Below are 21,005 nucleotides of genomic sequence, written 5' to 3' on the forward strand. Positions count from 1 at the left end.
CCTGAAGTTCTAAACGTTTCTGGGTGAAGATGAAAGTAACATTTGTTGGTTAAATATAGAGATGGTTTCTTTCAGTTTGAGTACTGGGACAATATCGGATGTAAACTAGAGGGTTAATAGTTATGATCAGGAATTGTGTGTGCTGTGTATGTCTGTGTTGGGAGGGCGGGGGGGAGTAGACTTTTTAAAAACACTAACCTAGCAGCTTCTTTAACCACAGTTCCCTTGATATAGAATGGGAAACAGGTCAAGAGGATAACGAGGGTTAAGCACTGGGACTTTCAAAAGAACTCAGTGCTGTTCTTAAAATTAATGGGAGTTTTAACATTGACTTCAATGGGAGAAGAATTAGGCCAATGCTGAGTGTCTTTGAAAATCCCCCTTCAACATGTCTAGTATGCAGTTTTCTCAAATAGAGACCCCCCAGCTGATCCAGTCATTCACTGGTGGGTCAACAATCCAACTGAACAAATATTTGCTATATATTTGAATCTTACGCAGGCAGCCTTCTATTTGTGGCATGCAGCAATCTGATTTAATTTAAGGTCAAGTGAGTCTTTTTAGAGGTCACATATAACAGGGACCCAGACAGCAAGCAGAAAAGCAGCCTTCTAGAGTTTATTAAACCTTGGACTATACAGTGCTTTGTTTGTTGTGTAACCAGCAATTATGAACTTGTATTGCATTTTAAATGAAAAAAAGTCTCAGTGGAGGTAATTGTTTTCAGGTACCTATCAAAGAATAGCTTGCTGCATAAGCTGCAACCGAACTTGTCCACAGAAACTGGGTTTGGAAGTGGGAAACCATAGACATCCATACCGAGTTTTCAATCTGAATATTATTCAGCGTATTAAAACTGAATTGAAGTTTTCTGTATTCCACTTTGTTCTTCATTTGTTTCCCTGAAAGTTAATTCATCTCTAGTAATTTGTCTGGTTCCCCACATTTTATTTAAAATCAGCTTTTAAAGACCATCTTGCAACCTCCCTGGAGCCTGAGTCTGGTAATAAGGATAATATGGTATTGCTGAATGAGATCCTCAATGCTTCCTCGTTGGATGAGGGGGAATTCAGCAGAGAGTGGACAGCTGTCTTTGGAGAAGACCCGCTCACTGAGCTCTCCACTGCCTCTTCAGGCGGAGACATGGAGAGTGCTCCCTCATCAGCGGCAGCACCCTCAGGCTTTCTTCCCTCACAGCTCTTAGACCAAAACATGAACGATTTACAGTCCTCTCTACATGGTGAGTGGGTGTCTTGCACTTACGTAAGTTTTTCAAGATTTGGGACCTTAGTCTTGCTCTACTTCAGTTCCCAATTTTTGTCCGTCTTGTCTATTTAGAGCAGTGGTTCTTAACCTTTACTGATTTAGAGTGTAAACTCTTATGGTACGTCTACACTGCAATAAAATGCCTGTGGCTGGCCCATGTCAACTGACTCCAGCTTGGGCTGTGGGGCTATAAAATTGCAGTGTAGACATTCAGGCTCAGGCTGGTGCCCGGCCTCTTGGAATGAATGTCTACACTGCAATTTTATAGCTTTGTGAGCGTGAGTCAGCTGACATGGGCCAGCCACCTTTGTTTTAGTGCAGTGTACCAATGATACCCGGAGGGCCAGAAATTGTCTCTTACTATATGTACATATAGTATCTCACACAGTGGGGCCTGATCTCAAATGGAGCCTCTTAATACTGAAGTACAAGTTGTTGTTTTTTCTAAAGGAGAAAGCAAGCCAGTTTTATTTATAAAAGTTCTTGGTTAACAAACAATAGCTCTCTCTAGGTTTTTATATTCCACTGCAGATGTAGCTATCTCGTTCAGCTGCCCTTTTTAAAGGGAACATTAGCTTTCCTCTTCCTATACTTTCAATCCCATTTACTTATGCATAATAATTAAAGGACTCTTATTAACATTATCTGTGTAGACCTATCATTCAGCTGGAGAAAAATGTACAACTTGCTGGTTCCATTTCTAAATTGAATTGTGGTAATTTTTTTTTTTTAACTTCCCACATTTGCAGGGGTGAAAAGGAAGCTGCTTGACTTCCTTACTGTCTCACTGATAATCTTTTTGTCTAGTCATGACATAAAGCCACTCTCAGTGAACTGCCAAACCAGAATAGACTCAAGGCCAACAAATGCTTTCAAATTTATAAATTGCACTTTTTTTTTTCCCCTCGGCAAAATTCCTCTCTCTAACTTGCTCTATAGTGGTAATGGGAATATACATGTACAGTACATGAGACTACTTCATAAAGATATGCTGGTAATCTCTTAAAGCAGTGCTTTTCAGATCCAGCATTTTGTCACAAAAAGCAGCAGTTTGTATTGAGGACTTTTTTTTACGTTGGTTTACTTGCTGAACTGTCTGTTCTAGTCAAGCAAGAGCAAAGTCCAGTATCTCGTTCAGAGGCGTTCTGCTCCCCAAATCTTAGTGCAAGGACAAAAAGGAAAAACAACATGAGAGTTAAATACTGTTCTACAATATGTTCAGATTTGTGGTCTGCCAGTCTCATCAGTGTAAATCTCCCATCAGTTAATTCTTTGAGCCAAATACTGGTCTCACAGAAGTCAGTGGGAGAAAGTTTCCAGGCAAAATTCCCATTCATTTCTGTGAAATTAGAATTTGGCCTTGTTTGCTTAACCGACTCAGCCTATCCTTTGCCAACTATTGGCATATGAATGGGGCTTCTGATTTCTGATACTAACCAATAAACACTGATAAAACACCACTATGCCAAAGGTGGGGGGGAAATGTTTATCCAGGAAACTCCAGAAAAACACTGGAAATGTTTACTCAATTCATGTTGCCTTAATCCCTTTCCAAGTGCAGTTTGTTTATATAGGCCAGGGGTTCTCAAACTGTGGGTCGGGACCCCAAAGTGGGTCACAACCCCATTTTAATGGGGTCACCCAGGGTGGTGTTAGGCTTGCCAGTGCCTGAGGCCGAAGCCAATGCCCAAACCTCACCACCCAGGTTTGGTCCTGGGAAGGGGGACTAAGGTTACATGCCTCCTGCCCAAGGCAGAAACCCTTGGGCTTCAGATTTGGCCCCCCACCAGCCTGGGGCAGCAAGGCTGGGGTGTGGCTGGGCTTCAGTTCCCCCTCCTGGGTCATGTAGTAATTTTTTGTTGTCAGAAGGGGGTCATGGTGCAATGAAGTTTGAGAACTGCTGATACAGGCAGTGCCCCTGCTGCCTGGCTTGTATCATTATATCTTGCTGGGTAGTTTAAACCCACCTCAACTAGAGGGGCAGCAAATTCCTACATTTCTATTGGCCATTCATTAGACGGGGAGCATTGTGCGCATGTGTGGGATTTAAAACAATACTGTATTACAAATTGTGGGAGCAAGTTAAAAAAATGCTTCACGGCACAAAAGCCCCAGAAGAATAAGTCCATGGTCATCAGGATTTCATTGTGGAAGACAGCGAAGGAAAGCAGCTACTAGTGTGCAAATATTGTAAAGTTATGATACATATTGTGTGTCAGAAAAAACTTCTACTAGAATTACCAGACATCTGCAGTCTAGAATACACACACAAACCTGAAAAACCCTCCATCCAAACCAGATACCTCTAGCGCTGCACCGGTTGTCCATTAATGAAACTGTGACAAGATTTAAAAGAAAAAGATGAGGAGGTGGATGTGGCACATGAATTTACAAGGGCTTTGGTGCAATCTAGTGTAAGCCTTTCCCAAGCAGATTGACTGATAGAATGATAAATAATAAAAGAAGCCTAACTTAGTGGTGTGTACGTTTAAACTTTTAATAGTGCAGGGTCACCTTTTAAGGAGGTAGCGGCCCACTGGTGAGGGGTCTGGGCACAATTGTCCAGTTTGCCTGTATGAATATAGACAATGCATCTCTGCCCTAGGCTTCCATCTCTTTTTCCTTCTTACTAGAGTTGGTGACAACCTGCTACAGTACATTGGCAGGGAAAGGACATAAAAGGCCCCTGCCACCTCTAATTTTATGTGATTCTGTGGGCATGTCTACACTTACTGACAGATCAATACTGCTGCAATCGATGCAGCGAGTGTCGATTTAGCAGGTCTGGTGAAGACACGCTAAATCAATGGGATAGCATGCTCCCATCGATTTGTGTACTACACCTCCCCGAGAAGCATAAGGGAAGTTGACAGGAGATGCTCTCCCATTGACACAGCGCAGTGTAGCCACCACGGTAAGTGGATCTAACTACATCGATTTCAGTTACGTTATTCACGTAACTGAAGTTGCGTAAATTAGATCGATTTACCATGGTAGTGTAGACCAGGCCTATAAAACATGCCGACTCTTTATTTTAATAAAATGGCCTTGGCATTAATTATAAACAGAGGGGAACTGCTTTACCTACCAGTCAAATAGAAAGAGGACAGATCACCACAGTAATGGCAGTTGTCTACTGAAGCGAGCAAGACTCTAGGGTCTAGTGACTTTATCTTAAATGGCCTTTGGAACAGGTTCCAATGGCACCACAACCCAGTATCTGACAGGCATGGCAAAAGACAAGAAAGTAAATAGAGGGATGGAGGAAGAGGAAAGTGGAATGAAACTATGGGAGACCGAGAAGAGAAGGAAGGTGTGGGCTTGTAGAAAGAAGGGAGATGAGAACAAATGAGGATATTCTGAATGCTAACAATTGATACATATATATGGCACTTAAGATGTCATAGAATTAGGTGCCATTGATCACTAAAATTGGTGGTTGGATAAGTAAGTCCACATACAGAAAAGACATTATGATTGGATTACTGGGGAAAGGATCTGGCTACATATATACACAGACATAGTACCACATATCCTGGTTAGACTTGTGGTAGCATATACCCTATAACCAACTAGTCTTATGTTCTTATCATAAAAATGAAAGGACTGAAATAATGTGCACCCATTATAGCTACAAGTAGCACCTCAGATAACTGTAAATGAAATAATTTAGGGGGGAAAGTCCTATTTTCCTTTGTGCACATTTAACAGTGTAATATATAACCCTAGTGCTTGTGGTCCTGTCTTCCTCTCCTGGCTGAGCCCCGCAATTGCATCATCCACAGCTCTCTCACAGGAAAAAGAGGGTTGTTTTTTTTTCACTCTGTGGTAAAGACAGAGAGTTCTGGTGCTAAAGTTGGTGGGCTGTGTTCCCACTGTCGACTGTGGTGCCTGTGTGTATACGTTACAGCAGCACTTTGTGTGTAATCATTTTTGCTGTTTGCTTTGTGTAGTTAGTTTTTCCCTCGCTGAAAAGAATTTTAAACCCAAGGAAGAGAAAAACCACCCGTATAAAATCTTTTTGAAAAGGAACCTAAAGAATAAAGTTCTGGGTATGCTATTTAAAGGTGCTTTAAAAGGACCTGGAATTTTTCAAAATTCATCATTTAAAAATAGCTTCAAGTTAAGTGTCCCTTTAAATACTTCGCTTTAGACAATAAAATGAAATGATGGTCCATGGAACTACACAAAAGCAACAGTAGAAGAAAAAAGTACAGCGTGGGTCAGATTTTAGCTAAATCATAGTCACATTTACCACAATTAAAATGTTAACAATCCTCCCTCCTACCCACCCGTCCTCCTGCCTGACTGGATTGTCTGCACTGGAGCTTCTGTGCACAGGAACTATTTCTGATTATTTTTTTTAAATGTCCTGGAAGGTGGTCTTGTTAGGAGGGAGGCAGGAAGAGTGCTCTTTTAGGCAGACTGGACATTTGGCTGTGCGATTAGAAAGCACACGATTGCCTTAGCCTGTCGGAACGTGCGACTAGTCAGCAGATACGCTCTTCTCAAGGACATTGCTCCTTTGCAGAAGTTAACTGCTAATCTCTATGGGAATGAGAGAGAATGTGAGCAGCAGTAACTGTAACTGGTAAAGGAGTGAGGCTGGGGTATGACTCCATCAACTGATATGAGTATTCTGCTGTAAAGTACCCAGGATGATACGAGTTCATTAAGTAATTACTGTTCATTGACACTAATGCAACTATGTTATTGATTTTTAGGCTGGGCAGCTAACAGAGTTAGCCCTCCATCTATACCACAGCCAGCACAGAAATCAAACAGCCTGAATGTGAACACCAACAAGATGCCTGCGAAAGGTGATATGTTCATTATAAGTGTTTTCCGTTACTCCAAGATGATTTGCATAATACATTTACCTTCAGGAATTGTATGTGCACGCTAATTAAATACTTTAATCACTGTTTATACTTTAGATAGTTGGTGTTGGAATATATATATATATATCTTTATTTGCTGGCACTAAGCCTGGTGAAATGTAATGAGCAGTCATTTAAGTTCCAGTGAAATAGATGAAACACGGGGGTTTCTGCTTGGAAATCTGTGAGCCGGAGAGTTGCATCCACATGCACTCACTCTGAACTGATCCTCATTTGTTTCATAGATTCATAGATATTTAGGCCAGAAGGGACCATTATGATCATCTAGTCTGACCTCCTGCACAATGCAGGCCACAGAATTTCACCCACCACTCCTAAAAAAGACCTCACACCTATATCTGTGCTATTGAAGTCCTCAAATTGTAGTTTGAAGACCTCAAGGAGCAGAGAATCCTCCAGCAAGTGACCCGTGCCCCATGCTACAGAGGAAGGCGAAAAACCTCCAGGGCCTTCCAATCTGCCCTGGAGGAAAATTCCTTCCCGACCCCAAATATGGCGATCAGCTAAACCCTGAGCATATGGGCAAGATTCATCAGCCAGATACTACAGAAAATTCTTTCCCGGGTAACTTGGATCTTACCCCATCTAAAAACCCATCACAGGCCATTGGGCCTATTTACCATGAATATTTAATTACCAAAACCATGTTATTCCATCATACCATCTTCTCCATAAACTTATCGAGTTTAATCTTAAAGCAAGATAGATCTTTTGCCCCCACTACTTCCCTTGGAAGGCTATTCCAAAACTTCACTCCTCTGATGGTTAGAAACCTTCGTCTAATTTCTAATCTAAATTTCCTAGTGGCCAGTTTATATCCATTTGTTCTTGTGTCCACATTGGTACTGAGTTTAAATAATTCCTCTCCCTCTCTGGTATTTATCCCTCTGATATATTTATAGAGAGCAATCATATCTCCCCTCAACCTTCTTTTAGTTAGGCTAAACAAGCCAAGCTCCCTGAGTCTCCTTTCATAAGACAAGTTTTCCATTCCTCGGATCATCCTAGTAGCCCTTCTCTGTACCTGTTCCAGTTTGAATTCATCCTTCTTAAACATGGGAGACCAGAACTGCACACAGTATTCCAGGTGAGGTCTCACCAGTGCCTTATCTAACGGTACTAAAACCTCCTTATCCCTACTGGAAATACCTCTCCTGATGCATCCCAAGACAACATTAGCTTTTTTCACAGCCATATCACATTGGCAGCTCATAGTCATCCTATGATCAACCAATACTCCAAGGTCCTTTTCCTCCTCCGTTACTTCTAGTTGATGCGTCCCTAGCTTGTAACTAAAATTCTTGTTATTAATCCCTAAATGCATGACCTTACACTTCTCACTATTAAATTTCATCCTATTCCTATTACTCTAGTTTACAAGGTCATCCAGATCCTCCTGTAGGGTATCCCTGTCCTTCTCTAAATTAGCAATACCTCCCAGCTTTGTATCATCTGCAAACTTTATTAGCACACTCCCACTTTTTGTGCCCAGGTCAGTAATAAAAAGATTAAATAAGATTGGTCCCAAAACTGATCCTTGAGGAACTCCACTGGTAACCTCCCTCCAACTTGACAGTTCACCTTTCAATAGGACCCGTTGTAGTCTCCCCTTTAACCAATTCCCTATCCACCTTTCAATTTTCCTATTGATGCCCATCTTATCCAATTTAACTAATAATTCCCCATGTGGCACAGTATCAAACGCCTTACTAAAATCTAAGTAAATTAGATCCACTGCGTTTCCTTTATCTAAAAAATCTGTTACTCTCTCAAAGAAGGAGATCAGGTTAGTTTGGCACGATCTACCTTTTGTAAAACCATGTTGTATTTTGTCCCATTTACCATTGACTTCAATGTCCTTAACTACCTTCTCCTTCAAAATTTTTTCCAAGACCTTGCATACTACAGTTGTCAAACTAACAGGCCTATAATTACTTGGATCACTTTTTTTCCCTTTCTTAAAAATAGGAACTATGTTAGCAATTCTCCAATCATACGGTACAACCCCTGAGTTTACAGATTCATTAAAAATTCTTGCTAATGGGCTTGCAATTTCTTGTGCCAATTCTTTTAATATTCTTGGATGAAGATTATCTGGGCCCCCCGATTTAGTCCCATTAAGCTGTTTGAGTTTCGCTTCTACCTCAGATATGGTGATGTCTACCTCCATATCCTCATTCCCATTTATCATGCTACCATTATCCCTAAGATCCTCTTTAGTCTTATTAAAGACTGAGGCAAAGTATTTGTTTAGATATTGGGCCATGCCTAGATTATCCTTGACCTCCACTCCATCCTCAGTTTTTAGCGGTCCCACTTCTTCTTTCTTTGTTTTCTTCCTATTTATATGACTATAGAACCTTTTACTATTGGTTTTAATTCCCTTTGCAAGGTCCAACTCTACTTGACTTTTAGCCTGTCTCACTTTATCCCTACATATTCTGACCTCAATAAGGTAGCTTTCCTTACTGATCCCTCCCTTCTTCCACTCCCTATATGCTTTCTGCTTTTTCTTAATTACCTCTCTAAGATGCTTGCTCATCCAGCTTGGTCTACAACTCCTGCCTATGAATTTTTCCCCCTTTCTTGGGATGCAGGCTTCCGATAGCTTCTGCAGCTTTAATTTAAAATAATCCCAGGCCTCCTCTACCTTTAAACCCATAAATTCTTCAGTCCAATCCACTTCCCTAACTAATTTCCTTAATTTTTGAAAGTCAGCCCTTTTGAAATCAAAAACCCTAGTTGCAGATTTATTTTTGTTAATCCTTCCATTCAGTTTGAACTGAATTAGCTCATGATCACTTGAGCCAAGATTATCCCCTACAACCATTTCCTCTATGAGGTCCTCATTACTCACCAAGACCAAATCTAAAATGGCATCCCCTCTAGTCGGTTCAGCAACTACTTGATGAAGGAATCCATCAGCTATCGCATCTAGGAAAATCTGAGCCCTATTATTATTACTAGCACTCGTCCTCCAGTCTATATCTGGGAAGTTAAAGTCTCCCATGATCACACAGTTTCCATTAGTATTTACTTTATTAAAAACATTAAAAAGGGCTCTATCCATATCCAAATTAGATCCCGGCGGTCTATAGCACACCCCAAGCACTATCCCAGGGGAGGCTCTAATAGTTTTCTTCCCCAATTTAATTGTTGCCCAGACAGACTCAGTCATATCCATTTCATCGCTTCTTATTTCTTTACATTCTATCTCATCATTGATATACAGTGCTACTCCACCACCTTTACCTTTATTTCGGTCTTTCCTAAACAGCACATACCCTTCAATACCTGTAGCCCAGTCATGACTAGAGCATGATTTGTGCTGCAGTTCAGGAAAGACATTATGGCTGATATGGTAGAATAGAGTCCTAACTGAACCTGCTGATTAAGAAGTTATTTCAGTGGCGTGCCCCATGTTACAGTAATCTGTGTGCTTTGAGGTGCCTGGAGCAACAAGTGAATTATATTGCAGAGTGCAACCCTGCATCCTTTACCAGAACAAACCTCCCATTGGCTTTGTTTGGGGTTTGCTGAAAGATTGGGCAAAGTAAATGTAAAGTGTTCGTCATAGAAATTTCTCCTAGAGGATGGATACAGGGAGATGGGGCGGGGGGGGAATTATTTGTATCTTCAAATAATTAGGAAGTGCTCAGATATTTAAAATTGGGGGGGCATATAAATACCTATATAGACTGATGTGCTACATGCATTTCTACAGAAATGGGTGGGTATTTAATTTTGTTGCAAGTAATATGTTGAAATGTAATTCATTACACTATTTCTAGAAGGAGATGTATTTTCTTCATCAGTTTAACAATACTCATGGCATTCACTTTGGTTGATCTTCTGCATTAAATCAGCTATGTTTAAGAGCAGCAAGAATTCTGACATGGTATATTTCACTATTCCAGAACCTTCAAAGAATCCTAAAGACCTGACTGCTTGGTTCAGTCTTTTTGCTGACCTTGACCCGTTATCCAATCCTGATGCTGTTGGGAAAACAGATAAAGAACATGAATTGCTCAATGCATGAGCCTGCGGCCTATCGTAACTCTCACTCCTCCATTCATTAACACTATCTTTGGGTTTAGAAGACTACAACAAAATCAGTATGCTGTTGTGAAACTATAAAGTATGTGCCATTACAATAAAACTAAAGGGATTTAACCCCCTTTTATATAGGTACAATTATTTGATCTTGTTTTGTATAAAGAGTTTGCATTTATTTTCTATGTGGACTTACCAAGTGAGGTTAAAAATTAGGGCAGAATTCTAGCCATATTAGGATACCTGCTGAAACACTGTCATGGCCTGAGGTGTTGCGGAACTAATGCGAGAGTGAAATATAAATTATAAACCTATTTTTTTATAATGTTTCTTGTGCAAATCAAAAGATCGTGGAATGGGAGAGGCTGCATGAGTCAAATAATGATTGTATTTGCCACTACTATGTTACAATGTAAATTCAATCTGTTTTGTTAGTATCCGTAGTGAAAAATCCAAGCTGGGGCTAAATTATTGAAGGGTTATATTTGGGTCTGTCAAGCTGCTGTATTCATGGTCTCTCTGATTTAAATTATTAGACAAACTGCACTACACAAGACCAAAAATATTACCCAGAGCGCATCCTTCCTGAGTTTTTCATTGTGCCAACAGGATTTGTACATGCAAAGCAGAAGTTGGGTGTCACTATTGCTTACACACGCCTTGAAAGCATTCAAGTTTTCTGTTAGGAGTAGTTTTCATCAAACTGATTTGATAAGCATGTGTTTCTTGAGCCTGTTGTGACACTAACTCTCCTTTAATAAAATGGTTTTGACAAAAAAGAAAAAAAGACATACTAAGGACCTTCTTTTTTTCAGCTGGAATGTTAGTGTCATTGTTGAGTGCAGGATGCGCCATTCATCTGACAATGAAATCTGACCAGCTTTCAAACAGCAGCTAATAATTCATCTCGTTGCTTCAGGCCACCACTTGCAGTAGGTTGGCAAGAGAACCCTGTACTCAGATTCTTCTACAACTCATTGTCTCTTCTGCTTCTCCCCGCTCCTTTTAAACTCAAGGACGTTAAAGGAGTGTCAGCCTTCACTTTACCTTTGTAACTTGGGTAAGTTTGCAAAACACACTGTGCAATGTTTGTTTTTCAGTCGATTATACATTTGGGCCCTTTGTTTTAAAGGGACTTCTATCCCATTCCTTTCCTGTAGATGCAATTTTACACCAGCAATTAATTGCATCCACAATTAATTAATCCAAGTCTTCTTGCCTGCCTCATGATCAGTTAGACAACTGAGTCCATGAATCGGAGCCTTGAACTAATTGCTTGAAAACTAAATAAGAACACCACATCCAAGCTTCCCAGGGGCATGGCAGCTTCCCAGTGCCCGAAGGAGAGACTGCCATGTACTGTAGAGTTGGAATAGTAGGAGAGTTGACTGGGAGATCTCAGTGGCTTTATGTCACCACAACTAGACCCATAAGAAATATAGCGGGAAACAGCTCTGTTCCTTCAGGGAGCTCTTTCATACATCTTTCGCTACTTCTTGGACTAAGTGCCCCATCACTGCATGGCAACCTGACACTTAATCCTTGTCTCATACTATTGATCTCAGTTATGGTGGGTGTGATGGGTTCGGTCACAGAGACCCCCTTGGGACTGTCATCTGACGGGATGGAATTACCTCTGAGCCCGTTTTCCGCTGCCAGCTTGGGACTCCAGAACCCTGCCTTGTTGGGCCAGACACACTAGCCTGCTGCAACATAGACCCAGGTCTGGTCCACATCCCCAAAAGCTGCAGACTTTAACCAAAAACTGCTCAGCAAGTCACTTATCTCCAGCAGCCAGACACCCAGCTCCCAATGGGATCCAAACCCAAAATCAGTCCGTTTTACTCTGTATAAACCTTATACAGGGTAAACTCTGAAATTGTCCGCCCTCTATAACACTGATAGAGAGAGAAATGCACAGCTGTTTGCTCCCCCAGGTATCAATCACTTACTTTGGGTTAATCAATAAACAAAAGTGATTTTATTAAGTATAAAAAGTAGGATTTAAGTGGTTTCAAGTAGTAACAGACAGAACAAAGTAAGTTACCAAGCAAAATAAAACAAAACACGCAAGTCTAAGCCTAATACATTTAAGAAACTGAATACAGGTAAATCTCACCTTCAGAGATGTTCCAATAAGCTTCTTTCTTAGTCCAGGCCCAATCCTTTCCCCGGTACAGTTCTTGTTAGTTCCAGCTCAGGTGATAACTAGGGGTTTTCTCATGACTGCAGCCCCCTTTGTTCTGTTCCACCCCCTTTTATAGCTTTGGCACAAGGTGGGAATCTTTTGTCTCTCTGGGTCCCCACCCCTCCTTCTAAATGAAAAAGCACCAAGTTTAAGATGGATTCCAATACCAGGTGACATGGTCAGATGTCCTGTCAGACAGATCCCAAGCCTCCATTCTTTCCAGCCTGACTCACAGGAAGGCTTGCAAGTAAACAGAGCCATTTACAACCAATTGTCTGGTCAATGGGAGTCATCAAGATTCTAAACCACCATTAATGGCCCACACTTTGCATAATTACAGTAGGACTTCAGAGTTAACTTCATATTTCTAGTTTTAGATATGAGAATGATACATTCAGAAAAATAGGATGAACACACTCAGTAGATTATAAGCTTTGTAATGATACCTTACAAGAGACCTTTTGTGTAAAGCATATGCCAGTTACATTATATTCACACTCATTAGCATATTTTTATAAAGCACATGGAGTGCAAGGTCGCAGTGTGGGGCTGGGAGGAAGTTTGTCCTTAAAAGCTGCAAAAGTGAAGCACAACAGGATGCAAAACCGCATTTTCAGCCTCACTTCTGAGCATCTGTGTTGTGAATTGAAGGCTTGGCTAAAGTGTCCTGAAGTGTAACTTTTGGTACCTCAATTTCCTTTAAAAAAAAAACAAATGAGCCTCTATAAAATCCATACATCCTAAGCCTGGAAACACTTTCAAAATTCAGAGCAGCAGCCATGTTAGTCTGTATTCGCAAAAAGAAAGGGAGTACTTGTGGCACCTTAGAGACTAACCAATTTATTTGAGCATGAGCTTTCGTGAGCTACAGCTCACTTCATCGGATGCATACTGTGGAAAGTGTAGAAGATCTTTTTATACACACAAAGCATGAAAAAATACCTCTCCCCACCCCACTCTCAGGAGAGTGTAAAAAGATCTTCTACACTTTCCACAGTATGCATCCGATGAAGTGAGCTGTAGCTCATGAAAGCTTATGCTCAAATGAATTGGTTAGTCTCTAAGGTGCCACAAGTCCTCCTTTTCTTTCTACTTTCAAAATTATATTCCTCCAACAATTGTAGCTGCTTAACTACAGAATTCCAAAATATTTTAAACGCACATACCCTATTATTTTTGTTACCCCCAACCCCACTGCTCCAACCTTGCCTTGTTTATTCAGCTCCTCCAACTGTCGTCTTGATTTCTAGACTGTAAGTGTGGTGGGGCAGAAACTTTCATTTTGGTAGGTTTGTACAGCACAATATAAGTTGGTCCTTTGTAATTTTTGGGATGTATAAGTAGAGGCATTGCCAGCAGATCGAGGGACGTGATCGTTCCCCTCTATTCAACACTGGTGAGGCCTCATCTGGAGTACTGTGTCCAGTTTTGGGCCCCACACTACAAAAAGGATGTGGAAAAATTGGAAAGAGTCCAGCGGAGGGCAACAAAAATGATTAGGGGAGTGGAACACATGAGTTATGAGGAGAGGCTGAGGGAACTGGGGATGTTTAGTCTACGGAAGAGAAGAATGAGGGGGGATTTGATAGTTGCTTTCAACTACCTGAAAGGGGGTTCCAAAGAGGATGGCTCTAGACTGTTCTCAGTGGTAGCGGATGACAGAACAAGGAGTAATGGTCTCAAGTTGCAGTGGGGGAGGTTTAGGTTGGATATTAGGAAAAACTTTTTCACTAGGAGAGTGGGGAAACACTGGAATGCGTTACCTAGGGAGGTGGTGGAAGATTTTAAGGTCAGGCTTGACAAAGCCCTGGCTGGGATGATTTAATTGGGGATTGGTCCTGCTTTGAGCAGGGGGTTGGACTAGATGACCTCCTGAGGTCCCTTCCAACCCTGATATTCTATGAATTATGGCTCATTTGGATGTATAACCTGGGCTTTGGCTGCACTAAACTTTTTTATCCTACATTTGTGCTCACCCACATAACTCCACTGGGGGCAGCAATGTTGGAAGCACTAATGGAGAGGGTCTGCTGGCATTTCAGATCCCAGTCCCAGTGCTCACTGAAATCCATAAAGATTCGCACCATCTCAGGTGGGCCACTAGCCCAAAATATCATGTTGACCTGCTCTGAGCAGAGTTTGTCTCTGTGGCTATTTAATGGAGATTTACTGCCACCATTTTAAGTTCCCAGGAGCTGCTCCAATGAACACAAAGGTGGAAAATTTTACTGAAAAATACCCAGTGTGAACAAGGCTGCTGAGACCGTAATGGCTTTAAAGCAGCTGTTAGGTCACGGATCATAGACCTCTGAACAGTAAATGATTCTCCGGTCATTTTTGGGTCCTGCACAAGTGCAGCAAAGTATCTGCATTGCTCTGAATCCTCCTCATATTTTAGATACAAAAATAGCGGTGTGATCCACGCATTTTTAACTAGACAAACTGGAACTGTAGCTTTCCCCAGGTTTTTCTAAAATGGTGGAACTCATTCATTCACAGTATGGATTAATCCATCGTAAAATGTCATTTTGAAAAGTAAAGTTAGCTTTGAATTCTCAGGCTATACCCTATACAATTTTTTTGTACTTTTAAGTTAAAAAAGAGCTAGAGATACTTAAAACTTATTTTTAAGAAGAAAAGCAATTAATAATCAGTTCTACACTGGGACTTGATCGTGAACATTTATTCAAGTCTGCTACTTGAGCTGGAGTAATATCACCCTGAAAACAGGAGTCTGTAGATAAAACCTCACATTGTGTTACAAAGAGAACTTCTGTAATAATTGTGAGGGCGACAGCATTTGTCAGGTTTCAGTGTCCTTCAAAGCCAGAGTGCCATTGTCACAGGATTTTACTGTGCCCTGCATGTACAGGCTGAGCTGAAAGTGGGACAATAGGCTAGTTAATCATTCTGTGAAAATTACAGATTGATTGTCTTAGGCAGCCTTGTGTTCATCATGATTTACTGTGGTTCAGCTCTGGTTGCATATTCTGACTTTAGTGCATCTTTTTAAAATAAAAAATGCTGCACAGACCCTGTGGCAAAATGAAAACAATGGTAATTGATTAACTGTCTTTATCAGAAAGTTTGTTGAAAGTTGACGTAATTGATTTCAGTGAGCCTGGGTTTCTACAAGTCTAAGAACAGCTGCTTCAGGGGATTTGAACTGTGCATCTTGGGAACTGAACAGCTCATGAAGGAAAATTGGCATGTAATTTTTTATTAATTTAAATGATCAAACCCTAGGTCTGAACTAGCGTAATGCTGCTCATATGATTCCGTTTTCTGCTGTACGGAGCATTGTATATACAGAGAGGTGTACGTATCGATGGCACCATGGGGCTTCTCAGAGGCCAGGCTACCCTTTTGTGAGTAAGCGAATGTGAGCATGCCCAAAGTGGTGCAGTAAGACTGGGTTCAGGTGCCAGAACCTTCACACACAAAAATCCATTGTCTAAATAGATTTTACATGAGAGCCCAGACCCATAACGGTGCTTGGGCACCTGACCTCCAGACCAGTCCTGTTTTCAGGCTCTACTGCCATCCACCAAACTCCCACTCCGCTGCCAGCTAACCCTGTGGGCACCTAAACTCTCTCAGCATCTCCATTTTGCAATAAAAATTCCCTAGGCACTTAGTTTCTGCTTCTGAGCATGCGCACTACAGCCTCACTCTAAGCATCCGGCCACCTATCACCTACCTAGGCCCCATAGCAATCCATGAAGTGGGGAACAACAGCCATTTGTCTGCCAAAGTCATGTGTGGGGCCCAACCCGGTAGATGTACTCAGAGACCACCTTCCAGAGTGGTTTCCATTCAAAACCTGGCAGGAGGAAGAGGTGCTGCCCACCTTTGAACCTTAGCCCTGTGCACTCAGATGTGCAAGACCCAGGTTCAGTTCCTTCCTCTGCCTGAGGAGATTTGAACAGGGGCTTCCCACACCTTGCAGGTGAGTGCTATGATCCCTGGGCTAGGGGATAGTCTGATGGGGGGACTTCTTCAATCTCTCTTGTTGAAGCTGTTGCACCCTGGATAAATGGAGGCATTGGGGCAGAGACAGAATGAGAGTGACTCCATAGCCTTGTGGTCACAGCAAAGAGCTAGGAAGTGGAGGGCCTAAGGTGCAGTCCTCATGCTTCAGTGACTCTTATCTAAAATGTAACAGGTTCGGACAGACTGAGGATTTGACTGTCCATGATTCAAAGGCCAGAAGGGACCACTGTGATTATCTAGGTTGACAATGGTGCTTCTTGGGGCACCCAACACTAAGAGTCACTTTATTGCCACCTGCTTCCAGCACGAGGGAGTCTTGCTTGTGTTAGCTCCCTAACACCACAAACCTGTCAGCCTCTGGGCTACACCAGCCCTGCCTTTGTCCTGCAGATTGACAATAGATGCACCCAGCCCCCAAATCCCTTCAAAGTGTTCCCCTGTGATATCCAGCCCTCATCACTGGATACCCACAGAAATCTCATCTCTTCCATTCCCAAAATCCCCACTTACCAGTTTTACCTGAGCTCACCACTCCAATATCCCACACAGCCCGTGAGTTCAATTATAATGAAACAAAAGGAAATGTGTTTAAGAAAGATCAGAGATTAAAATAAAAACAAGTGTGTGTGATGGAAACAAAGGGGCTGCATACAAAAAAAAAATTATAAAATGCTTGTTAGTAAGAGTGGATTTGGGGGTAAAAATCTTTTTGCGGTGTTTTCTAGCCAGGAGTTGGGACCCAATATTTCATGAAGCCCTCTCTCCTCAATGTACTGCCTCTGTGAATGGATGCAGAGTGTCTTGCTCCACCCTGTAACATACTGAATCAGGTTTTTCTGTCTTTAGTCACAGACAGGGCACACCCCTCGCTGGCCTATCGTTCCTTTTCACTTCCAAGCAGGTTCAATATTTAAGAGTTTGTTTTTGATGATTTTCCATGGAGTGTTCTGGCTTGGTGCAAAGGTGAACAGTCGAGCAATACATTACATGAAAGGCTAGGCAGGGGTGACAACTCGTTCCTGCTTCAATGGGCCATCTCTGAGACACGATCCCCAAAGGGCATAATTTTTGGTATAATTACATTACCTAGCCCTCATACTCACCTCTCACAATGATGAGGATTGATAAATTAGCAGCTTTCAGCAGCGACCTCCCATGCTACCGTTTATAGATAAATACCTTGAAAGTTTTGTAGTAGGTGAAGTGAGCTTGTCAGGGCTGAGACAGTAGTTACTTGTAAAGAACAGTGAACCCTCTGTTGGTTGGCACCAATGGGCGTCTGTATCACACTTACCTCCTGTGTGACACAAGCCATTGAATTTCCCAAAACAATTCCCAGCACATAGCTGTCAGAAAAATATCCATTCTTGATTGAGCATCAATCAGGATCACTGGTTTGTGGTTCTAATGGTTAATTATGCTTATTCTTACGCCTTATTTCTACACAGCATTTGTCTAGTTTCAGTTCCCAGCCGTTCTCTGCCAGCTTGAAGAGGTGTTGTTAAATATTAGTTCCTCATGTAGGAACTTACAGACTATGATCAAGTTACCCCCTTAACCTTCACTGTGTTAAGCAAAACCAATTGAGCTGCTTGAGTTGATCAGTGTAAGGCAGGGGTATTTTCAACCATTCTCTGACCTCTGCTCCAATTTAGCAACTCAGTGATCAGCAGACAGGCCTGAGCGCTGGGTGCCCCTGTTTAAATCCTGCCCCCAGGCAGTGGGGGGAATTGAAGCTGGGTAGCACACACTCAGGATCATCTTCTAAGCATTAGGCTAAATGTTATAAAGCTGCCACCATGGCCTCCAGTTTTATATGATGTTAGGTCCCTGCCTCACTCATTTGCACAAGACCTGCCGTAAGCAGGCTGATTCTGGGAGAGGGGGTTCCCATGCATGGATGGCTAGCAGAGAGAGGCATCTCCCTGCAGCCCAGCTTTAGATGCCTATCTTGAGGGGAGGGATGGGCTTGGGATACACCCCTCTCATTGGCATCTCCAGTTGGCTGGTTTGGGCAGGGCAGTGCCTACGACACCAGCTTTTGTGGCTGCTCTGGCTCCTGGCTCTCCCCATGTGTATAGGAGCCGAGGTGCTGAACTCAGGCTTAGGAGATTGATTTCCTAGGTGCCCAACAGCATTTACACCTCCAGGCCAAACATCCGATGGTCTGGGTATGCAGGTATTAGACTTTTTCAACGGCTTGCAGAGCTCCTACTGTGCGTGGCCCAAATTGTGTGTGTACAAGTGAAGGCGAGGTTCAGCCTCCACTGAAAACCAGCCTTGCTAGAGGTAGACTATGGGCCACGCTGACTTCCCAATGTTTGGGAAGTTGATTGATTGGCAAATGGCTTTTTAATAAATGACCATGTGTGGAGGCAGAATCTGAGCAACCAACTTCCAAGACAATTTGCTTTTGCTGAACTGCTATGATGCTGATGTGGCTTGACAATACACCAGCAAAATATATGAAAATTAGAACTAGCTATCAGATAGGGCAGCCTGGACTACAAAGCTTGAGCAAACTTTTCTATCATGAACACTGCTGATAATCTGGGGCATTCTACATGTGTCACTGATATTTATTTGGGAATACAGCATATATTAACAGGTTTCAGAGTAACAGCCATGTTAGTCTGTATTCGCAAAAAGAAAAGGAGTACTTGTGGCACCTTAGAGACTAACCAATTTATTTGAGCGTGAGCTACAGCTCACTTCATCGGATGCATACCGTGGAAACTGCAGCAGACTTTATATACACACAGAGAATATGAAACAATACCTCCTCCCACCCCACTGTCCTGCTGGTAATAGCTTATCTAAAGTGATCATCAAGTTGGGCCATTTCCAGCACAAATCCAGGTTTTTCTCACCCTCCACGCCCCCCCCCCCCAACAAATTCACTCTCCTGCTGGTAATAGCCCATCCAAAGTGACAACTCTCTACACAATGTGCATGATAATCAAGTTGGGCCATTTCCTGCACAAATCCAGGTTCTCTCATCCCCTCACCCCCCTCCAAAAAACACACACACAAACTCACTCTCCTGCTGGTAATAGCTCATCCAAAGTGACCACTCTCCCTACAATGTGCATGATAATCAAGGTGGGCCATTTCCAGCACAAATTCAGGTTTTCTCACCCCCCCCCACCCCCATACACACACAAACTCACTATCCTGCTGGTAATAGCTCATCCAAAGTGACCACTCTCCCTACAATGTGCATGGTAATCAAGGTGGGCCATGTCCAGCACAAATCCAGGCTTTCTCACACCCCCCCCCCCTTTTTTCCAGGGACACACAGAAACTCACTCTCCTGCTGGCAATAGCTCATCCAAACTGACCACTCTCCAAGTTTAAATCCAAGTTAAACCGTCTGCGGAGGGGGGAATGAAAAAACAAGGGGAAATAGGCTACCTTGCATAATGATTTAGCCACTCCCAGTCTCTATTTAAGCCTAAATTAATAGTATCCAATTTGCAAATGAATTCCAATTCAGCAGTTTCTCGCTGGAGTCTGGATTTGAAGTTTTTTTGTTTTAAGATAGCGACCTTCATGTCTGTGATTGCGTGACCAGAGAGATTGAAGTGTTCTCCGACTGGTTTATGAATGTTATAATTCTTGACATCTGATTTGTGTCCATTTATTCTTTTACGTAGAGACTGTCCAGTTTGACCAATGTAAATGGCAGAGGGAGGGAGAGTGGTCAGTTTGGATGAGCTATTGCCAGCAGGAGAGTGAGTTTGTGTGTGTGTGTGTCCCTGGAAAAAGGGGGGGGGTGAGAAAGCCTGGATTTGTGCTGGACATGTCCCACCTTGATTACATGCACATTGTAGGGAGAGTGGTCACTTTGGATGAGCTATTACCAGCAGGATAGTGAGTTTGTGTGTGTGTTTTTTGGAGGGGGGTCAGAGAACCTGGATTTGTGCAGGAAATGGCCCAACTTGATTATCATGCACATTGTGTAGAGAGTTGTCACTTTGGATGGGCTATCACCAGCAGGAGAGTGAATTTATGTGTGTGTGGGAGGGGTGTGTGTGGAGGGTGAGAAAATCTGGATTTGTGCTGGAAATGGCCCAACTTGATGATCACTTTAGATAAGCTATTACCAGCAGGACAGTGGGGTGGGAGGAGGTATTGTTTCATATTCTCTGTGTGTATATAAAGTCTGCTGCAGTTTCCACGGTATGCATCCGATGAAGTGAGCTGTAGCTCACGAAAGCTCATGCTCAAATAAATTGGTCAGTCTCTAAGGTGCCACAAGTACTCCTTTTCTTTTAGCATATATTAACTATCTCCTGGTTAAAATACTTGGGCCCGGATTTATTTTGACAACACCTAACTCCCGTTAAAAATCTGAGCCTTGCCCCCGCCCTCTCCCACCATCCAAGTATCCCTGTGAGGGAGCGGGACTAAATTAGGAAACAAAAGGGTCGTGTTTCTATTGCAAGCACCAGTCAACAGAAGTCAAACTACGCTCAGTGAACCATACATACTGTTGGACTCCTTGGGTTTGGCTCCCCCCGGGTTCAAATATACAAATGGGCCCATGAATCTGGAGCTTTCCTCAGTAGAAGAAGAAAATGTCGTGCTTCGCTCTTAGTTAT

At 42.3% G+C, this 21,005-nt stretch overlaps 1 protein-coding gene across 2 annotated transcripts in view; it reads left to right on the forward strand.

Moving 5' to 3' along the window:
- Window positions 1-10,345, forward strand: part of ICA1 (islet cell autoantigen 1) — an 89,346-nt gene extending 79,001 nt beyond the window's left edge. For both annotated transcript variants that reach the window (XM_084620960.1, XM_084620961.1), the window contains exons 13-15: window positions 962-1,240; window positions 5,991-6,086; window positions 10,085-10,345. In XM_084620960.1, the coding sequence (XP_084477086.1) occupies window positions 962-1,240; window positions 5,991-6,086; window positions 10,085-10,206 (497 nt within the window). In that variant the 3' untranslated portion in view covers window positions 10,207-10,345. The remainder of the gene's footprint in view (window positions 1-961; window positions 1,241-5,990; window positions 6,087-10,084) is intronic.
- The last annotated feature ends 10,660 nt before the right edge of the window (window positions 10,346-21,005 follow it).

Source organism: Lepidochelys olivacea, assembly GCF_965140295.1.
Source record: "Lepidochelys olivacea isolate rLepOli2 genome assembly, chromosome: 2".
Classification (NCBI taxonomy): Eukaryota; Metazoa; Chordata; order Testudines; family Cheloniidae; genus Lepidochelys; species Lepidochelys olivacea.